We start from the raw sequence: 18366 nt of genomic DNA, 5'->3' as shown, positions 1-18366 counted from the left end.
ATAGGTCGTGGGACGAAATGTGATATCGGAGTAATAAGATATAGACGTTTTAAGTCTGACAGGCCAAACTAAATAGTGAATTCGGCCCAACCCAATTTTAATTCGGGTCAGGCCCAATACCCACGAAATTAATCAAAATTCTATGTCTTCCTTCATAGTTTAGACCAAGAAATATCTGGAAATTTCCAGAGAGAGTAAGATAAGGGAAAGCTAGAGAGAAACACCAACATCCACCACAATTAAAGCCCCGAATCTCAAAGCTCTTGAAGAGAAAATTGTTGTACGTCTCGTTGGCTTCAATTTGAGCTAGAAATCAGCCAATAAGGAGAAGATTTTATGTGGTGCTGCAAATTTAAGGTAATATTAAAGTCTCCTTTTCATTGTTAATAAGTTTAGTTAGAGTTTTAACGGATTAGAACGGAGAAAATAGTGTTATAAACTAGTTTGGTGATTTGTTGAGAGTTATGGGTTAAAGGGTTGATTTAGGTAGATTAAATAGATGGAATTATCTTAGTGATGATGTATAATAATGTTTGATATTGTTTTGATGTTGTTGATGAGTTGTTGTTCTTGAATTTGGAGGAAAAAGGTGTATGAAGATTGTGAATGTTCAAACCCGTTTTTGGAATTGAGTAGCTGGTAGTAATTTTGGAATATCTCATTGTGTAGACCTTCGATTTTAGATATTAAACATGTTTTGGAAAGCTAATACACGTACCTACAACTCTTATGTTTATGTCTTAGTCTATATCTGCTGTTATTATGTCAAAAACTGAGCATGAATCATAAGACAAATTCTGTCCAGATTCTGGATTGAAAATTCCTTCATGTATAGCTGTTCGTATTTTGATGATATCTCTTTGTAGAAAATGAATTTTGAGTTGATTTCTTTTGCATTGGAAACTTAAGACATAGATCTAAATGTTTCATGAAGGTTATAAAGTCCAGTTTTGCCGTTTTCATTTTCAAATTTTAGATACAACGTGAGGTACTTGACTTTCCGAATTTACTGCTTTGGTAACATGAATAATAAATCTTATTTTGTGTCAATATTTTGGATTGTTGATGTTGGTTGATGATTATATGGCTGGTTTGAAAGTGGGAAAAGTGAGTGGTATAGGGGAGGTGCTGTCCAATTTTTTTAGAAATAACCTACTAACGATAGACTACGTTTTATTCTTGTCCATAGCTTAATCATAGTGCTTAACGTTTTAATATAGGTTGAGACAATATTGGACAACATATACGTATAAACGCTAAAGGTATGTAAAGTTAACATCTTCTTCTTTTGGCATGATCCATATGAAACGAACGAATGACGTATGCTTAAATTCCAAAGAAACTCGTATTCGTAGATATACTCGGATGGCTACCGTTCTTGATTTTCAAAATTTATATTGTTATGTCTTGACTCATGTGTATGATTCCAGCCATCCTAGTTGGTATAACTCATGTTGTGGTATAATTCATATTTTAGTATAATCCATAATTGATGTGATTCATAATGACTATTGTCTTGGTTTTCAAATGATGAACTATTTTGCTTATTCTATTAAGTCTCCGATAATGATCAAATTTCGCAAGGTTGCTAATGATACCTTATTCGTGCATATTGTTATGGTATTATTCACCGAGTCCTACGATAGGCCGGGTATGTTATCATGTATGGATTCCACTACATTATTCACCGAGTCCCTTACTAGAGGGCCGGGTACGTGATATGATAATATGATATTATGATGATATGACGATATGATTATGGCACCGAGTCCCATAATGGGCCGGGTACGGTATCAGTGTACACTACTCTATTCACCGAGTCCCTTGCTAGAGGGCCGGGTATGGTATATATATACATATGACGATATATTGATATAATTGTGACACCGAGTCCCATAACGGGCTAGGTACGATATATGATGATATGCATGTCTTCATTTTATAAGACACAGGTACAGTGATTTATTGATTATGATACTTAACTCCTGAATCTTTATTTCAGATGTGATCTCCTTTACGGTATTTTATGCTTTATATACTCAGTACATAGTTCGTACTGACCCCCTTTTGTTCGGGGGGCTGCATTTCATGCCTGCAGGTACAAATACTCATTTTGGAGAGCCGCCAACTTAGGATTCTACTCAATGAGTTTGAAGTGCTCCATTGTCTCGGAGCCCAAACTTTGGGTACTAATCCTTATAATGTATATATTTGTGTATTTAGGGGTACGACGGGGCCCTGTCCCGTCATATGCTATTGTTAATTCTCTTAGAGGTCTGTAGACATATGAGTGGGTTGTATATAGATGTTGTCCGGTGTACTAGTATGACTTATGTTTTTGGACGTTTACATTCAGAATGGAAGCCTTGTCGGCTTACATATTATGTTATCTTATTTTTGACAATTTAGACTCCCCAAGAAATAGGTGATTTTAGTATATATATAAGTAACAGTTTGAGACAACGTGCTACCCATATAATCCTTTATCATGCTTAATTGCCGATTGCTTAATTACCCATATCATGCTTAATTGACTATCCTCATCTATTTATGCCTTCTGATGACGATATTCAAGGTAATATTCCTTACTTCTACCTTTGAGTCGATGTTTATTCTTGAGTTTGAGTCATTAACCATTTGAGTATCGGAGTTGATGTATTGATGATATTCATTCTTTATGTCTCCTATTTTCATATTCATTCGAGGACGAATGATCCCAAGGGGGAGATATTGTAACAACCCCTAAAATATTGTATGTCGGTATTTCAATTCTCGACAAACATAATACAGCCTCTGTATTTTGGGCATAACTTTTCATAGGTTGGTCCAAATTACGTGATTCAAATTTTTGGGTAATCACAACATCCTTACCTACAACTTTTGTGAAGAACATAACTTCAAATTCGGAGTATAAGTAGGTCAAATAAATTAATCTTTGCAAGATATAGTGCTGTGACGGAATTGAGTGTTGATAGAAGAAAATTCATATCTCACTGTAGGTTGCTCCAAATTGGTTGATTATTGAACGATATGAAACTAGACTTCCATATCTACAATTCTTATGAAGAAACCAAATCCTAATAAGGAATTTATCTTATTCAAACGTAGCTTCGAAAATGAGTATTCTGTTAAAAAGAACTCATCTTACCTACCATGGAAACATCTAGATGCATTTGACATCATGCATGACATAAATTGTCCTCCATTTAACATCATCCATGACATCAATATATTCCATTAAATTTTCAGATTTTTCTTTATAATTATTTTATTTATTGTTAGGTCCCTCTTTCCCACCTATAAATACCCACCTTATTTCCTCATTTTATTCATCAAGCTTTCCTAAGCATTTCTTCTCTCTATATACTTCTTCTCAAATATAGTTTTAGTTTTAGTAGTATAAAAATACTACTCCGGTTATTCTTATACTCCGGGTAGTACACAAAACGCTCCGGCGAGGAGAAAAGGCTAGGGATCCAAGAGTATTCCAATTCGGAGTAAACCTTCGGATTTAAGGTATGTAAGGCTTTCATAGCATTGGATTGAGTTCGTCCATGCGCCCAATATTTAAATTTATTATAATTGAGTTATAGTTGAGTTTTATTCAAATCTTGAATTCTAGATGAATTAATTCTTCTTCTATTGAGTTTGATATATTTATGCATTAATATTATTATTATTGTTATCTCTCATATTATTGGAATTATTGTTCATGGCTACTTTCCCATGAATTCTAATTGATTTGATGTTCATGAATATTTTTACATATGTTTTGAGTAAAGATGTTGGCTTTTTATTATTTTTATTGATAAAAAGAGAGTTATATGAATTAATACTATATATGTATTTTATTGAGTTTTGAAAGAGTAAAAGAGTTGAATTTGAATGAATTTGAGAAAAATGATATTTTGAGCAAGATGTTTTGATGAGATGTAAATGATGTTTTTGGAAGTATAATGATTGATGAACATGAAATGAGATGAGTTTGATGATTTAAATTAAAGTCCAATGAGACTAGATGATGAGTTTAATATGAGCACATATTTTGGGAGTAGTATTGAGCACCGAGTTGGGTAAGAGTTTAATTGACTCAAACCCCAGAACTACGTAGCCAGCGTAGGATGGAGGCTATGCCTCTTAAGTCCCAAAAAGAGGACTTTGATGAATGGATCCAAGATGGTGATGTCCTTTACCCTGGCAAGGTATTGGATGGATGTGGCAACGACATCGCTTCGTTGTATCATCGCTAGCTCATAAGTGATGGTTGTCGGTTAGAGAAACTCCCAACTGAGTAAGCATTGCTTATTACTATTATTTTTATTATTATATTTTAAACTTGCATTACATATTCATGTTGAGATGATGTTGAGTTCTGAGCTGAGTTTTATTGAGAGGAGTATCTTGATATCTATTCTTACCTTCCTGCCATTTTACATACTCGTATATTCCACGTACTGACGTCATTCGACCTGCATCGTTTTATGATGCAGATACAGGTGTTAGAGATCCTCAACAGGCGCATCGTTGAAGATCATTTTTTTCAGCTATTTGGTGAGTCCTTCTTGTATTCGAAGGAACTTCTTATCCTTTTATTATTGTTGAGTGTGATGTTTCTTTTGAGGTAGACATGGACATGTCATTGGCACCATCTAAGAGTATTAGAGGCTTCATAGACAGAGTCTGATGATGTAATCGGAGTAGTTCTCCTTAGAAACTACTTCTTCTAATAATTATCTATTTTTCCTTTGATTATGACAAGCCCACATTAGTATTCTTAAGTCTTCCGCTCATGAATAAATAAGAAATGAGACCAAGTGGTTCTCTCAGAAGTCAGAAATGGTTTCTGAGTGCCGGCCACGCCTAGGGTACCCTCTCGGGGCGTGACAGATTGTCCATGTTCATATAAGTAAACTATTAGTCCATTCTTCAATCAATGTGAGATTGTAATCTACTTTTACACTCCATTCACTTCTAGACCTGATTGAAACATGGATCGGGAACTCAAACGAGAAAGAATCTAGCTCTGATACTATGTAACTTAGGTCTTGTGCCTAATTCACCTTCCAAAAGCTAGTTCAAATGAGAAGACTCATTACACTGACAACTGATATTGAACTTTTTTTTTATTCCTTAACAAGATGTTGCCTTTTTCTCTTTTTAAAAATAAGGTTTATTAATTACTAATTATAATGAAATGTATTGATTTTGTGAATCTTTTTTTTTTTAATAAAACTATATATCAAACTTTTCTCGCTATTTTTCTTTGATGTTTTCTAATTGCCATTTTTACAAGTACCTAGCTACTAAAATGACATATATATATATATAATGAAGGAAATTAGTCTAGCTTCAATATTCACGATTGAAATTATTATTGTTCCATGCTCCACGAGGGAAAAAAGTATATATATTAATGGAAATACACTGCAAATATCACATGGACAAAGTTTCAATCTTTGACCATTATATATGATACAGGAATTCCTTTCTAGGCAATAACGTGGCTTGAAACCAACAATTTTCATACACACAAACTTATACAGTATATATTCGACCAACTAATTTACCAACATAATTAACAGTAGTGTATATGTTATATTATATATATAAATATATATGTATATTTAGTATAAAAGTATACATATACTACATATCTTGTAAATTAAATAACAAAATGGTTCAAACCCATAATTATTCATTAGTATTTTTTTTTTTGCAAAAGCAAATTCCCAGAAATAGCCTTCCTTTTTGGCTTGGTCTTAAGTCTTAGACTTATTCAACCTTTCCATGTCAATATAGTACAATAAGCAAAAACAGACGACCTATTCCTCTTCCTTATAATATTTGTATGATTATTAGACTTTTCAAATTTATAATATTAAACATGTCATAATTTTTATGTGACTATAATAGTTTCAAACTTTTTTTAAAAAAAATAATATAAAAATATATTAATCTCATCATAAATATAATATAACTCTTGCATAACTAATTTTTATCTTACTTATAATATGATAATTATTTATATAATTAACTTGTCTCCAAATCAAACGATTCCTTAGACTTTCAAATATTTTGATCGAAGAAATTTAAAAAAAAAATCAAGGGCTCGTGTAGTATGCAGGATGAGATAAACAAGAACATTAGTAAAGGTCAAACTGAGATATGAAAATGGTTTGGAGTATTGAAGTCAAATACTAAAGAAGTCAAGAACATGACAAACACAATAACCTTTGACCATAAAAAACAACACTAAAGAGTTGTATTTTTTATTTTCAATTCAAGTTGTTAACCTAAAAAGGCCATATTCACACAGTTGATTCAAATTGTGATAGGTGTATCCTTTTTATTTAATTTTTAATTTATTTTAAAAAGATTTTTTTTTTAACTTTTTAATTGTAATTTTTCACATGATATGTTTAAGATCATAAAATTAAAAAATATTTTACATATTTTTAATTTAAGACTGCAAGATTTAAGAGTCTTTTTTTGCTTTCTTAAATTTAATGTCAAATTAAAACCAGACAAATAAATTAGTATGATTCGAACTAAAAATCAACTTGAACCAAAATCTTTTATAGTCAACGACCATGTATATACACATATATCACCTCATTTGGTTACTGTTATACCTTGGACTTATTATTTATGATGATATTATACACATATTCATTCGTCAATTTTTATTTTTATTTTTACGAAAATTAACAGACATATGTCGATCTATAAAATGCAAAATTGTGAAGAGCATAAATAAAAATATAAAAAAAAATGATAAAATTAGTATTTTTTATTTAGATGATACATAGAAAAGGGATTGAAGGATTAAAATGAAACAAGGTTAACATAGAATACCGAAATGAAAAAAATGAAGAAAAGTTAAAGAGGTTATATATGTGTTTGACCTTTTCTTTTTCAACCCTTTTTATGCTTTGACGGTATACAATTAGGTCATAAATGAGGTAAGTGAAATTTAATTAAAAATCTAATCGAAGGTGCAACTTAGTGATCAAGAGTCATAATTCAAGAATAGTCATTAATTTGAATCTTCTTTAAAACTTCTTTGGATGGTTATAGTATTATATTGTGTTGTTAGTTTAAATATAATACTTGTTTTAATTGTTATTTAAATTTTATCGTATTATATCATTAAAATCTTCATTATATAATGATCAAAAGTCTTATTTTATGTAACAATTGTACATTGTGGCTTATGTTTGACATCAATTAGTGGTGGTGTTGCTCCTCACCTTTAAAATTATCAATGTGACAATAAGCTTGCTTGGCATGATGGAGCTTATATTTTCAATAAGAAGTGAGAAAAGTGAAAATCAATTTTCAATCATTTTCATTTATATTGTCCTAATAATATTGGTGATGAGCCGTTTTTCAACACATTTCAGCTCAAGTAATTTTTGAACGAGTTATTTACTAATTCGGATTATTTTGATTCTTCCAAATTCAACCAAACCGACCCATTTAATATCTCTAGCGGGATATTCCACATTTAAGATTATAGAAAATTTTGCATGACATTGCAAAGAAGAAGAAAAACAATGGTTAAATTATAAATAATATTAAAAGGAGGATTATATTTTAAACAGTGTAGTATCATAAGCAATTATTTGGTGGCCTTCCTACCTTTGTAAAGTTACAAAGCCCAAATAGTAAAACGAGGCTTACATTTCATATACGGCCCAGCCAATTGAATGAGCCCTTTCCTCCGTTCCTCGGCCCAAAGGATTCCATTTTCCTGAAAGAAGTTTCTAGCAGGATTGGTGTTCCAATCGAAAACAAATCAGCGGGGCATATCGATACGACTGATTATGCTTTAGAAAGGTTAATTCTTCTGTACGACAAAAAAAAAATTGGCCGAACTTCTAAACTGTCCGCTTCTATAGAACAATCGTGGCAACGTGGATCTCAATTATTATATTGGATAGAATTATCATAAATACGGCTGATCTATATATTTTAACGAAAATATCGCATCGTACTTGCAACTGATGATGAGAAAAGTTTAAATTAGTCTTTTAACTTTGGATCTAGACTCAAAATCATCCTAATGTTTTTACATGCAGCGTTAATAGTCCTTCGTGTTTATGATATTTATGCATTTTTGATCCACTCTAAAAGTCCAGTCATTTTTTTGACATTGAAAAGTTCATCATGTCATATTTGGGATGTAATATTATAAATTTTTCCTTTTCTTGCAATGTTAATTATATACAATAAATTGATATAGTTTGAAAAATAAAGACTGATTTTTGATTTTGATGTAAAGATATTTGAATTGAACAAAACAAAAACACTATTCTTCTCATCTTCTCCCACATAGAGTTATTGTTTCTATTGCGGATAAAAAATTAAAAGTGAAGTAGACAACTGACATATCTTGAATCTATCCTGCAATCCTTTCGCGGCGATTGAATATTTCATACATCAAATTATGAACAAAATCAATATTAAAAAATAGTCAAAACATTACACCAATACTATAAACATGGAGATTATCAGTATTCTATAATGAAAAAAGAGAGGATAAATTTGAGTACTAGCTTGAAGATAAAAGGTTCATTTTGAGCGTTTTTTCGCTGATACTTTCTCCGTTTCATATTATTTAGTCATATTATATAAAATAGTTATCCTAAATTACTTGTCAATTTACAAATTAAAATAAACTCAATTTTTTTTATCTTTTCAATTGGTTCCTTCTTATAATATAAACAAGTTTATAAAATTTCAAAAATATTTTAAAGGACCTAATAATACACGTAGGGGTGAACAAAATTGGACAAAAAATTGATCCAAACCGCTAATCAAGTCAAATCGAAAAAAGAATCGGACTAGTGATTTGATTTGATTTGGTTTGATATTGAAAAAAATTCGACTATACTTGGGTAGATTTGGTTTTAACTAAAAGTTAATCCGAGGCCAAACCAACCTGACATTATGTATATATAATTTTTAAAATTTTGGTTGTTTGATATAATTTATAAATATTTTTTTTTATACTTTTCATAGTTTTTATCTCTAAACATATTATTTAAAATTTGAGACCTATAATATTTAATAGTCCAATAAAAATTATAGTCCATAAATATTAGTAACTCTAATACAGCTCAAATCAAAATCAAATCGATACTAATACTAACAAAAAAACAAATCAATTCTACATTAATAATGATGATAATGCTTAATATTTGTTCTTTATTTTACATTGGTTTAGACAACTAAAATACATAACCTAATTTTAGATTTTTTTTAAAAATATTTAGTCATGTAATTAATATTTAGTAGACTTATTTTAACATGATTTAGTACTTTTTAAATTATGATCATTTTTATCATAATTTATTAATTTACAATATTTACTTTGTGTGATTTCATTATTATTTTTTTTGTTGAATATTTAAGTGTTCTTACTCATTTCATATTTTGTGTTTTTTTCTTAAAAAAATCTTAGATAGTTATATTTTAGTAGGACTAAATTAATATTTATAGCATAAATTAATTATGTATTTCTATGAATACTTTACGGAAAAACACGAAAAAACTCAAAAATTTGAAAAACCAAAAAAAGTCCGGAAAAACTTGAAATTAAAAAAATCAAGTTTTATTAATTTAATTTGACTTATAATTTAAAAATCCAACATGATAAATTAGTTTGATATTTGAAAAATACTAACCAACTGTTTACACCCTAAATACACAGGCAAAAAAAAACACAGCTAAATCATACCAACAGGCAACAGTGCTCAAAATTTCTGGGGGAGCACAGTCATCGTCTCCGGCGAAATCAAGCATTTTAGGTACAGGAATCCTAACCCCTTTTTTTCCGATGATATTTTGTGGAATTATTTGAATTTAGTAAACTGGGGTTGTAATCTTTTTGCCTTTTTATCATCAAGAAACTCTCAATTTCGATTTTTTTTTCTTTCTAAAAGAATGATGAAATGTGTCAAAGTAAGCGTCTTTATACATGCTATTCGTTCTTATAAAAGATTTTATCACTTTGAATCCAAATCCCATTTGGGTTTTGGTTCTTTAGACTCACCAGTTAGAGCTAGTGTTGGAATTTTCTGGGATTTGGATAACAAACCACCTAAGTCAATTCCACCATTTGATGCTGCCACCAAGTTAAAGAAGGCAGCTGGGGAATTTGGGGTTGTGAGATTTACAGTAGCTTATGCTAATCGTCATGCCTTTAGTTATGTTCCTCCTTTAGTTAGACAGCAAAGGAAAGAGCGAAAAACATTGAATTCGTTGGAGAAAAGTGGAGTTGTTAAGGTTGAGGATCCTTATATATGTAGGGTGTGTGGGAGGAGATTTTATACTAATGAGAAGCTGGTAAATCATTTTAAGCAAATTCACGAACGTGAGCATACGAAAAGGTTGAATCAGATAGAGTCTGCTAGAGGGAAAATGAGGGTGAAATTGGTGGCTAAGTATGCAATGAAGATGGATAAGTATAAGGGTGCTGTTAAGGATGTTTTGACCCCGAAAGTTGGGTATGGTTTGGCGGATGATTTAAAACGAGCAGGTTTTTGGGTTAGGACTGTCTCGGATAAGCCACAGGCTGCTGATATCGCGTTGAGGAATCATTTGGTTGATGTAATGGATAAGAGGATAGTAGATTATGTGGTTCTTGTGTCTGATGATTCAGATTTTGTGGAGGTCTTGAAGGAGGCAAGGTTGAGGTGTTTGAAGACAGTGGTTGTTGGTGACAGCAATGATGGTGCTCTTAAGAGGACAGCGGATGCTGCTTTCTCGTGGCAAGAGATCATGATGGGAAAGGCCAAGAAAGAAGCTGTCTCTGTTGTTCGCCGTTGGAAGGATCGAGATGTTCTGAAAAGATTGGAGTGGACATATGATGCAGAGGTAGAGAAAAAACTGTATTATTCTGAAGTTGAGAGTGATGATTCCGATGGAATCTTTTCTGGGCAAGATGATAAAGAGGATGTTAGTGCTTCCATCTTGAAGGAAGATGCTGGTGCGTGGTGGAAGCTGGACTCTCGTTCAGGTACTTTTGAATTTTTGTTACTTTATGATGCAAAGTTAATTCTCTGACGATGAAGTTCTCCACTTTGGACTTCAGAGAAATCATTTTACGTTGTACTTTATTCAGGACATGATTGATGCAGCAACTGATCATTGGCTTCAGCTTCATTCTTATACGAAGGAGATATGAACTGGTGATTCCACCATTGTCAGAATGCTTTCCTAACGTTGAGGTTAACACTGCTGAAAGTTGTTAGCTTAGAATTCTCAGATCAAAATGAGTGCAAAGGAATTGATGCAGACTGAGCCCCAGCAGCTATGCAACGTACTAAATGAAAAAATAGAAAATTAACCTTGTGCCTAATAGCCTCCAGAACTTTCATGAATTAGGTCCGACGAGGAAGAATCTGGAAACTCACTGTCATGTCTATGTCTTCTTATCTTCGTATTTTTCAGCTTTTAACTCTTTGGCTAAAACTTTTATATGCTCTTTTCCTTTAATTTCTTTTGTAAGTGTATAATGTTATAACAGACTAAGAAGTATAATTGCTGGCTCAGATTTCAAAAGTGAGAAAGCTGTCATCTAAGTAATGTTCTTAATATGAAAACATGAGATTGACCTAGTATTGCTGATAAATTTATCTAGTGACTGTTGTCTGATGTAGGATCCTGGTCTTCACTAGTATTATCAGTAGTGCTTCATTGACGGTTCAAAGTAGAAGATGAACTGCAGCATTAGGATTCATAACTGTTACTTCTTGTTCAGTTGAATAAAGTGGTGATTGTCAACTTACTTATTCTTCGTTAAAAAGAATGTTGGTCTGAACTCACACATCAGAAGAAGCTCAAGTCCACCTTAGTCGCAGATAGAAGCTTCAGTCTTTCCAATTATTGGCTCGGTGTAAGGAAAAAATGTGAGAAATGGATTACTTGAACCTGACATCAAAACGTGAAGTAATTCCCATCGGTGTTAATAATTTCAACACTTTTAACATCTTGAGAACCTTCTCAGATAGGCCTTTCATAGATTTCTTGAAATCGGTAAACATTCAAACAAGACAATCTTGCATTTGTGTTTGCATGCTTTCTGTTTGTAACAGTCATGAACTTTTAGCATATAATATATTTTGATATCTTGTGAATTATGTGACTGAATATAACAAGGATACTGCTGGTCAAGGCATGTAATATTATGAAGCTGGTGCATAGTTTCTCCTAAGAGTAGTTCCCCTACCCCAAGTAAAGAATCCAATTGACAGTGCCTATGCCTTGCGGTTCACTGGTTTTCGTCATCATTTAGTGTGTTTTCTCTTGGATGTTGGATTTCATGAGTTGATACACATCTAAGGATAGATCCTCAGCAATTGAACAAGCTAAATTAAGTGGACAGGCTTCTCAAATAGTAGCCATTTCTTTGTTATGGTGTGTTTCTTCAGCAAGTTATATATTAGTAACCGATCTTCTTTTTCTTGTTAGTGTTATCAACACCTAATTTGTTGTCTATTTTCTTTCCTTGTCACAGATTTTGAATCATGAGTGAAGAGGAACCTTTGAAACGGAACAGAGAACTGAGAAGCTCGTCATACATCAAAACTGGAAATTTGTAGCTATAACAAGGAAAAAGCCCGGGGTACAAGAATACAAAATGATGTTCAAGCACCACAAAAACCATGAATAGAAACAGAAGCATGCCCATTTTGTACAACAGTGCAACTGGATTCGACCACTCCTGCAAAAAATGAACAAGATGAATAACAAAGCAAGTACAGATATATTGTGATGAATAATGTTTATGTTGAAAAACTTTTTTATAGTTATTTTAATTGAGATCTATTTTTCTTCCCATGTAGAAACTACAACATTTTCATGTCAATAATTCTGATGTTATTGCTTAAACAATTTATGCTCCAGGTTGGTCTGAGCACCTATTCCTTCTCATACTTATTTTTGATATGTTTCACTTGAGTCGAGGTCTATCAGAAATAATGTCTCTACCTTCACAAGGTAGGGGCGAGGCTATGTACACACTATTCTCTCCAGACCCTACTTGTGCGATTATACTGGGTATGCTGTTGATCTGATCACCCAACAGTCTTGTAATTAGAGAGTTGTGGAATTAAACCAACATCATTTATCATTTTCATTAGTTATTTCATTGAAAACCTTTTCCTTTTGATGGATCACTGAGTTAGCAAAGTTGTATAATTTGCAAGTACTTGGTAGAGATCTTGGGTTTAGTTTTTTCTAGTTCTAGTTTCTTCTGTTACATCAGAACAGTTTTTTGAGTTAATATACAATAGTTATCAGGTAACTCTATCTAAGCTTTGGAGAACAGAGTTACCTAGTACTTGTTGCTGGTGGGAGATGACAAGTATCTCGTGGAATTCATCAAGGTGCGCGCAAGCTGGTCAGGACACCACGGATATAATTTTTTTTTAATAACAACTGAGTTCATTGTCAAATTTTTAAAAATATTGTGAATTTTTAAAATACATATATAAGGTCTAGGTTAAAGCTATTGGACTCTCATGAACTGAGAAGTTGCATATAGATCCGCCTCTTTTTGCAAGTCAATAGATAAAGCAATTATTGTTGAGCATTCATATAAAGATCGTTTTTTGTTTAACCCTTTGACATTCAAAACGACAAAACCCATTGATCTGATTAATCTATATTTGCATTGCATAGTACCCATATGTCCAATTAAGGGGGAATTTCTCCTGTCACGATCCAAACCGGGCCATGAGTGGCACCCACACTTAATCTCCTAGGTGGAAGAATCAATGATACAAACCCCCAACTAATAAATATGACAATAACGCGAAAGCTCAATTAAATACGTTTTCTCAAAACCTGAAAGTCATCACATAAGGACATCTAAATTCTAAAACTAAGTATGAAAATGTCAAACACCAGAATAAATAAATAACAAAATGTGTCCAAAAATTAAGGACACCATGCCATGACCGAGAGAATCCATCACGAGCTAGAAGGATAGCTCACCCTAAAATCTTATGAGCTGGAGACTGACTAGAGCTGAGGTCGAGTCGAAGTCGGCGGAACACTCGCTGCACTCCACAAAATAAAACAAAAAAAGATACAAGTAGGGGTCAGTATAGGACAACATGTACTGAGTAGGTATCATCGGCCGACTCAAAATAGAAATCAATATGCATAAAGTAATAGCGAGAAATCAACAATAACACTTAACAAGTGACAACCAATGAACAATTACATAACCAGACAACAATAGCAAGATCACACATGAGGACTCAAGCCTCCACATCACACTCTTTTGGAAAATGAGTTATTGGAGATTGAGTAGTATTAAGTGATTTTAATTTATTTTTCTTTAATATTACTGTGCCGGAACGTGACACTCAATCCAAATATACCGTGTCGGAACGTGACACCCGATCAAAATATACCGTGTCGAAATGTGACACCCGATCCAAATATACCGTGTCGGAACGTGACACCCGATCCAAATATACCGTGTCGGAACGTGACACCCGATCCAAGTATAATTAATTTATCATTCTTTATGATTACATTCCACTTCATTAATAATATTTCATCAAGCCTTCTTTATTCAAGACACTATTTTTGATAGGGCAAGTTCAAGATTATGGATTTCACAGTCTTGGGTTTTCAGACAAATCACAAGAACATACCAACCATCCAAACCACAACAATTAAATGCATAGTAAACTTCACGCATTACTCAATGACTATCAATCACTATTAAGAGTCTATCTATGATATAGAATAAACCATAACCTACCTCAACCGAAGAATCGAAGTAAAACAAGCTAATCTATCAATGTCCTTTCTTTCTTCAATGCCTCAGACCGTTTTCAATCTATCAAATATATAATATTTATAAGTAAACTAGTCCGTAGACACCAATATTATTTATATGTTTAACCTAAACCCAACAACTCACCCAATTTTATAATCAATTTCTTAAAATCTCAAGCCTAAGGTTAAGTCTTAATTCCTCCAAATAACATAACTTTAATGATATTCATATAATACAATACACCTACTATTTAATGATCTACCTCAATATATTTAAACTTGAATTAAATTGTGATAATTATGAGAATAATTACTGCCGAAACTAACAAATTTGAAAGCAGTGGTGCCTTTTTTTTTTTACTAATTTTACTTGTTTCATCCAAATAATCTCTAATTTTTCTCCATATATCATAATGTTAACGCAGCCATTTCAGTTGATCGTGTCAAATGTTATGTATCTTTATTCCTCTATACAATGCATGTATAAACAGCAAAAAAACAAAATAACAAACTATTTGCTGAACTAATTTTTCCTTCTTTCTAATGTTCCAATCAATACTCAATCATAAGCCATTCATTATGCCATCATAATGGCTATTGGCTACCATCATTACTTTATTACTTAATCTTCAAATGTATGGCACTGTAGTACTATTTACACTAAAGTGATCTCTACCATATACATATAATGTAGATTTAAGGCATAGTTACCTTATGTAGTCGGCGCTATCTCTTCTCTTTTTCACGTTTCTGTCTCTTTCTTCGTTTCTTTTCTTTTATAAATTAGGATAATTAATTATGAATCAATAAATAAATAATAGTTAAATTTCACAACTTATTTTAATAAATATGGATAAGTGGTATAACATATTAATTAAATTATCAATTTAGTCTACTAATTAAATTAATTATCTAAACTTACCCCTCAACTAAATAACTGTAGTTATCGACTAATCCAAATACCCATTAAAAATTTACGGGATAAGTCTTTTATGAAATAAAAAGCTCTAGTTCTCAAAATGACCTAATGAGTCGTTACATCTCCCTACTTGGAAGTTTTTTATTTTCTAGATTTAAACTTGAGATTTTTGTCAAAGACAGAAATTGCATTCATCCAACCGTATAATATATGTACAAGGATCTACTAAATCATTTAGCAAGTAGATTATACAAGGAGAATATATTTTCTTTAAGAAAAAAAAATAGGTTCAAAGACTAGTCAAAGTGGGATTGATAACCCAGTTAGGAGTTGGTGTTAGTATATATTAATATCAACAAATGTCAATCATGATCTTAAATCATTCGTAAACATATTTAATATTTAGTTGGCGTGTGTTAATTTCTGGTGGTGGTGTAGGTTGTACTGTATATCTATATTTGGTCCTCGTTGACTTGTCACAATTGTGTTCGAATACGTCTTCCGTCTCAAATTATTTATCATAATTTTTAAAAATAATTGTTTCAAAGTATTTCTTCTATGTATTTTTATTTGTCTACTATTTTAAAAATAATTTTTCACTTTTACTTGTCGTTTTTAACATATTAAGAAAAAAGAATTATTTTTTCTCATATTTTATCCTTAGCATTAATTACACGTTTTTCAAAAGCTAATACTAAAAATCAATTAATAAGGACATTATCGTAAAAATTTCATATTAATCATTGTTTTTTAAGGGGCGTGCAAAGTCCAAAGTGGCAAACAAAAGTAAATAGAGGGAGTATTTGTCATTTCAGAAATTCAAAATGAAATTAGTTATCTTTTTTTCATTTTATCTTAGTAGTAATTACTTTTGAAGACTGGTAACATCTTAAAGTAAATACACTAGTATAACAAAAATAACTTTTAGCGGCAATAGATATGCATATTAACAAAAAGTGCTAAAGCCTTATCATTATTAGTTAATTGAGATAAGATCCACTAACGTCATTTACAAAAAAGCAAAAATATAATTATCACTAGTAATTGTCTCTAAAACAATATATTTAGCCATAGTTAAGCTATTGTCGTTAATTAATTACTGCTGAAGATCATTTTTGATGTAGTAATATTTAATGAGGAGAGGCTATATCTTAATTTAGATATAAATGACGTTATAATAGTAAAAACTTCCTCCTAATTAATGTTTTCTTATAAAAATATAATACAGAAACACAACAAATAATTTAAAATGGAGGCGGTAGTTTTGTGAAGATTTACTTATGGTTACTTCATAAATATATTTAATAATTTTATTTGATCATCACTCAACTAATTGGAGGATTAACATTAGCTTTGGAAAAAAATGACTTTATTTTTCTTTTAAACTATTAAATATTTTGAAAATAAAATAAATTCAATTTATCAAATCGATTAATATGTTCTTCTATAATTAATGTAATTCGTAGTAATCCTTGCTTTACTCGTGAACATGACATACTTTATGGAGAGGACAAATGTAGTTTTCTTTTTTCTTTAATTTTTTTTTAAAATAATTTCTCAATTAAAATAATTATTGTTTCTGTTTAACGGTATATGTCAAAAAAGAAAAAAAAAGAAATTAATCCAGCTTTCATAATAAATAATAAATTGTTTTTTTAATAGTGAAATTAAAGTTAATTCATTATTTTTTGGGCTTATTTTGTATTAATTAGATGGTTGTGACGTAAAATTAACTTGTCTTTTGCTTTTTAATGAGAGGGAAAAACAGGTTGGGGGTTGTTCGAGATATGTGGGAGAGTTGTTTTTATTTTTATTTTTAAAATATAATTTATTTTATCCGTCTCAAAATAAGTGTTTTTTAAAAAATAAATCAATAAAAATAACGTATAGTTTATTTAACTATTTATATTTAATAATATTTCTTGAAAATTGATCACTATTAAAATATAATACTAATTTTTGTCTTGAATTTCAAAAATAACATTTATTTTGGGATAGTTATTTTTTTTGTTGTTGCTACAATAACACTTATTTTGGATGGGAGAAGTAGGGAGATCATTTAAAAGAATCACGTCTACCACATTAAGTGCTGAACTCGTACAATGGAAGTGATATAATTGGTTGAAATCAATTGCCTGAAAATATTGGTATCAACATAATGCCATTAATTTTTCCAAATGATATTTATTTTTGAAGGTGGATTCAGAATTCAAAGGTTATGAATTTCTACCATGATCTAAAGTTAATTCTACAATAAATAGAGTCATCAAAGTCAAATATTTCTTAATATAAATATACAAATCTAAACAAAAACTATTGAATTTAGGTGAATTTGTAACTGAAGTTCTAATAGTAAACTCGTAACTGAAGTTTTAATTGTGCCCCGTTTCTTAAAATGTAGAAATTAAGTTTTAATTTACTACATTTTTAAAACTTATTTTGTAGTTTTATTAAAATGTGTTAGTTTGATTACATTTTGAAATATGTTTTGTGATTATATCTCTAACATTTTAAATAGATAAAATTAAAAGAATACTTGATTAAACTTTTTTTTTTTATCATTTAGTAGGATATCTATAAAATTTTATATGCTTTCGTAATTTGATACTTTAATGATCTTGCCAAAATTCTTCCTAAAAAAATAA

The 18366-nt window shown here is 31.0% G+C and overlaps 1 protein-coding gene across 5 annotated transcripts; it reads left to right on the top strand.

Annotated features, from left to right (window-relative positions):
• The first annotated feature begins 9698 nt into the window (after window positions 1-9698).
• On the top strand, window positions 9699-12900 carry LOC129900488 (uncharacterized). Of its 5 annotated transcripts, none has more exons than XR_008769634.1 (3): window positions 9819-11023; window positions 11129-11234; window positions 12524-12900. XR_008769634.1 is itself a non-coding variant. In XM_055975478.1 (2 exons), the coding sequence occupies exons 1-2, from the start codon at window positions 9949-9951 to the stop codon at window positions 12535-12537; spliced, it is 1089 nt and encodes a 362-aa protein (XP_055831453.1). In that variant the 5' UTR covers window positions 9819-9948; the 3' UTR covers window positions 12538-12900. The 5 variants fall into 5 exon arrangements, 1 of the variants encoding a protein (XP_055831453.1); XR_008769633.1 differs by having other exon boundaries at window positions 11129-11391; XR_008769636.1 differs by lacking the exons at window positions 9819-11023; window positions 11129-11234 and adding an exon at window positions 9699-9812.
• The last annotated feature ends 5466 nt before the right edge of the window (window positions 12901-18366 follow it).

Source organism: Solanum dulcamara, chromosome 1, assembly GCF_947179165.1.
Source record: "Solanum dulcamara chromosome 1, daSolDulc1.2, whole genome shotgun sequence".
Taxonomy (NCBI): Eukaryota; Viridiplantae; Streptophyta; class Magnoliopsida; order Solanales; family Solanaceae; genus Solanum; species Solanum dulcamara.
This window is presented reverse-complemented; position numbering and strand designations above follow the sequence as displayed.

Excerpts from the sequence above, each read along its gene's own strand:
- LOC129900488 (XM_055975478.1), top strand. The coding sequence starts at position 9,949 with ATGATGAAATGTGTCAAAGTAAGCGTCTTTATACATGCTATTCGTTCT.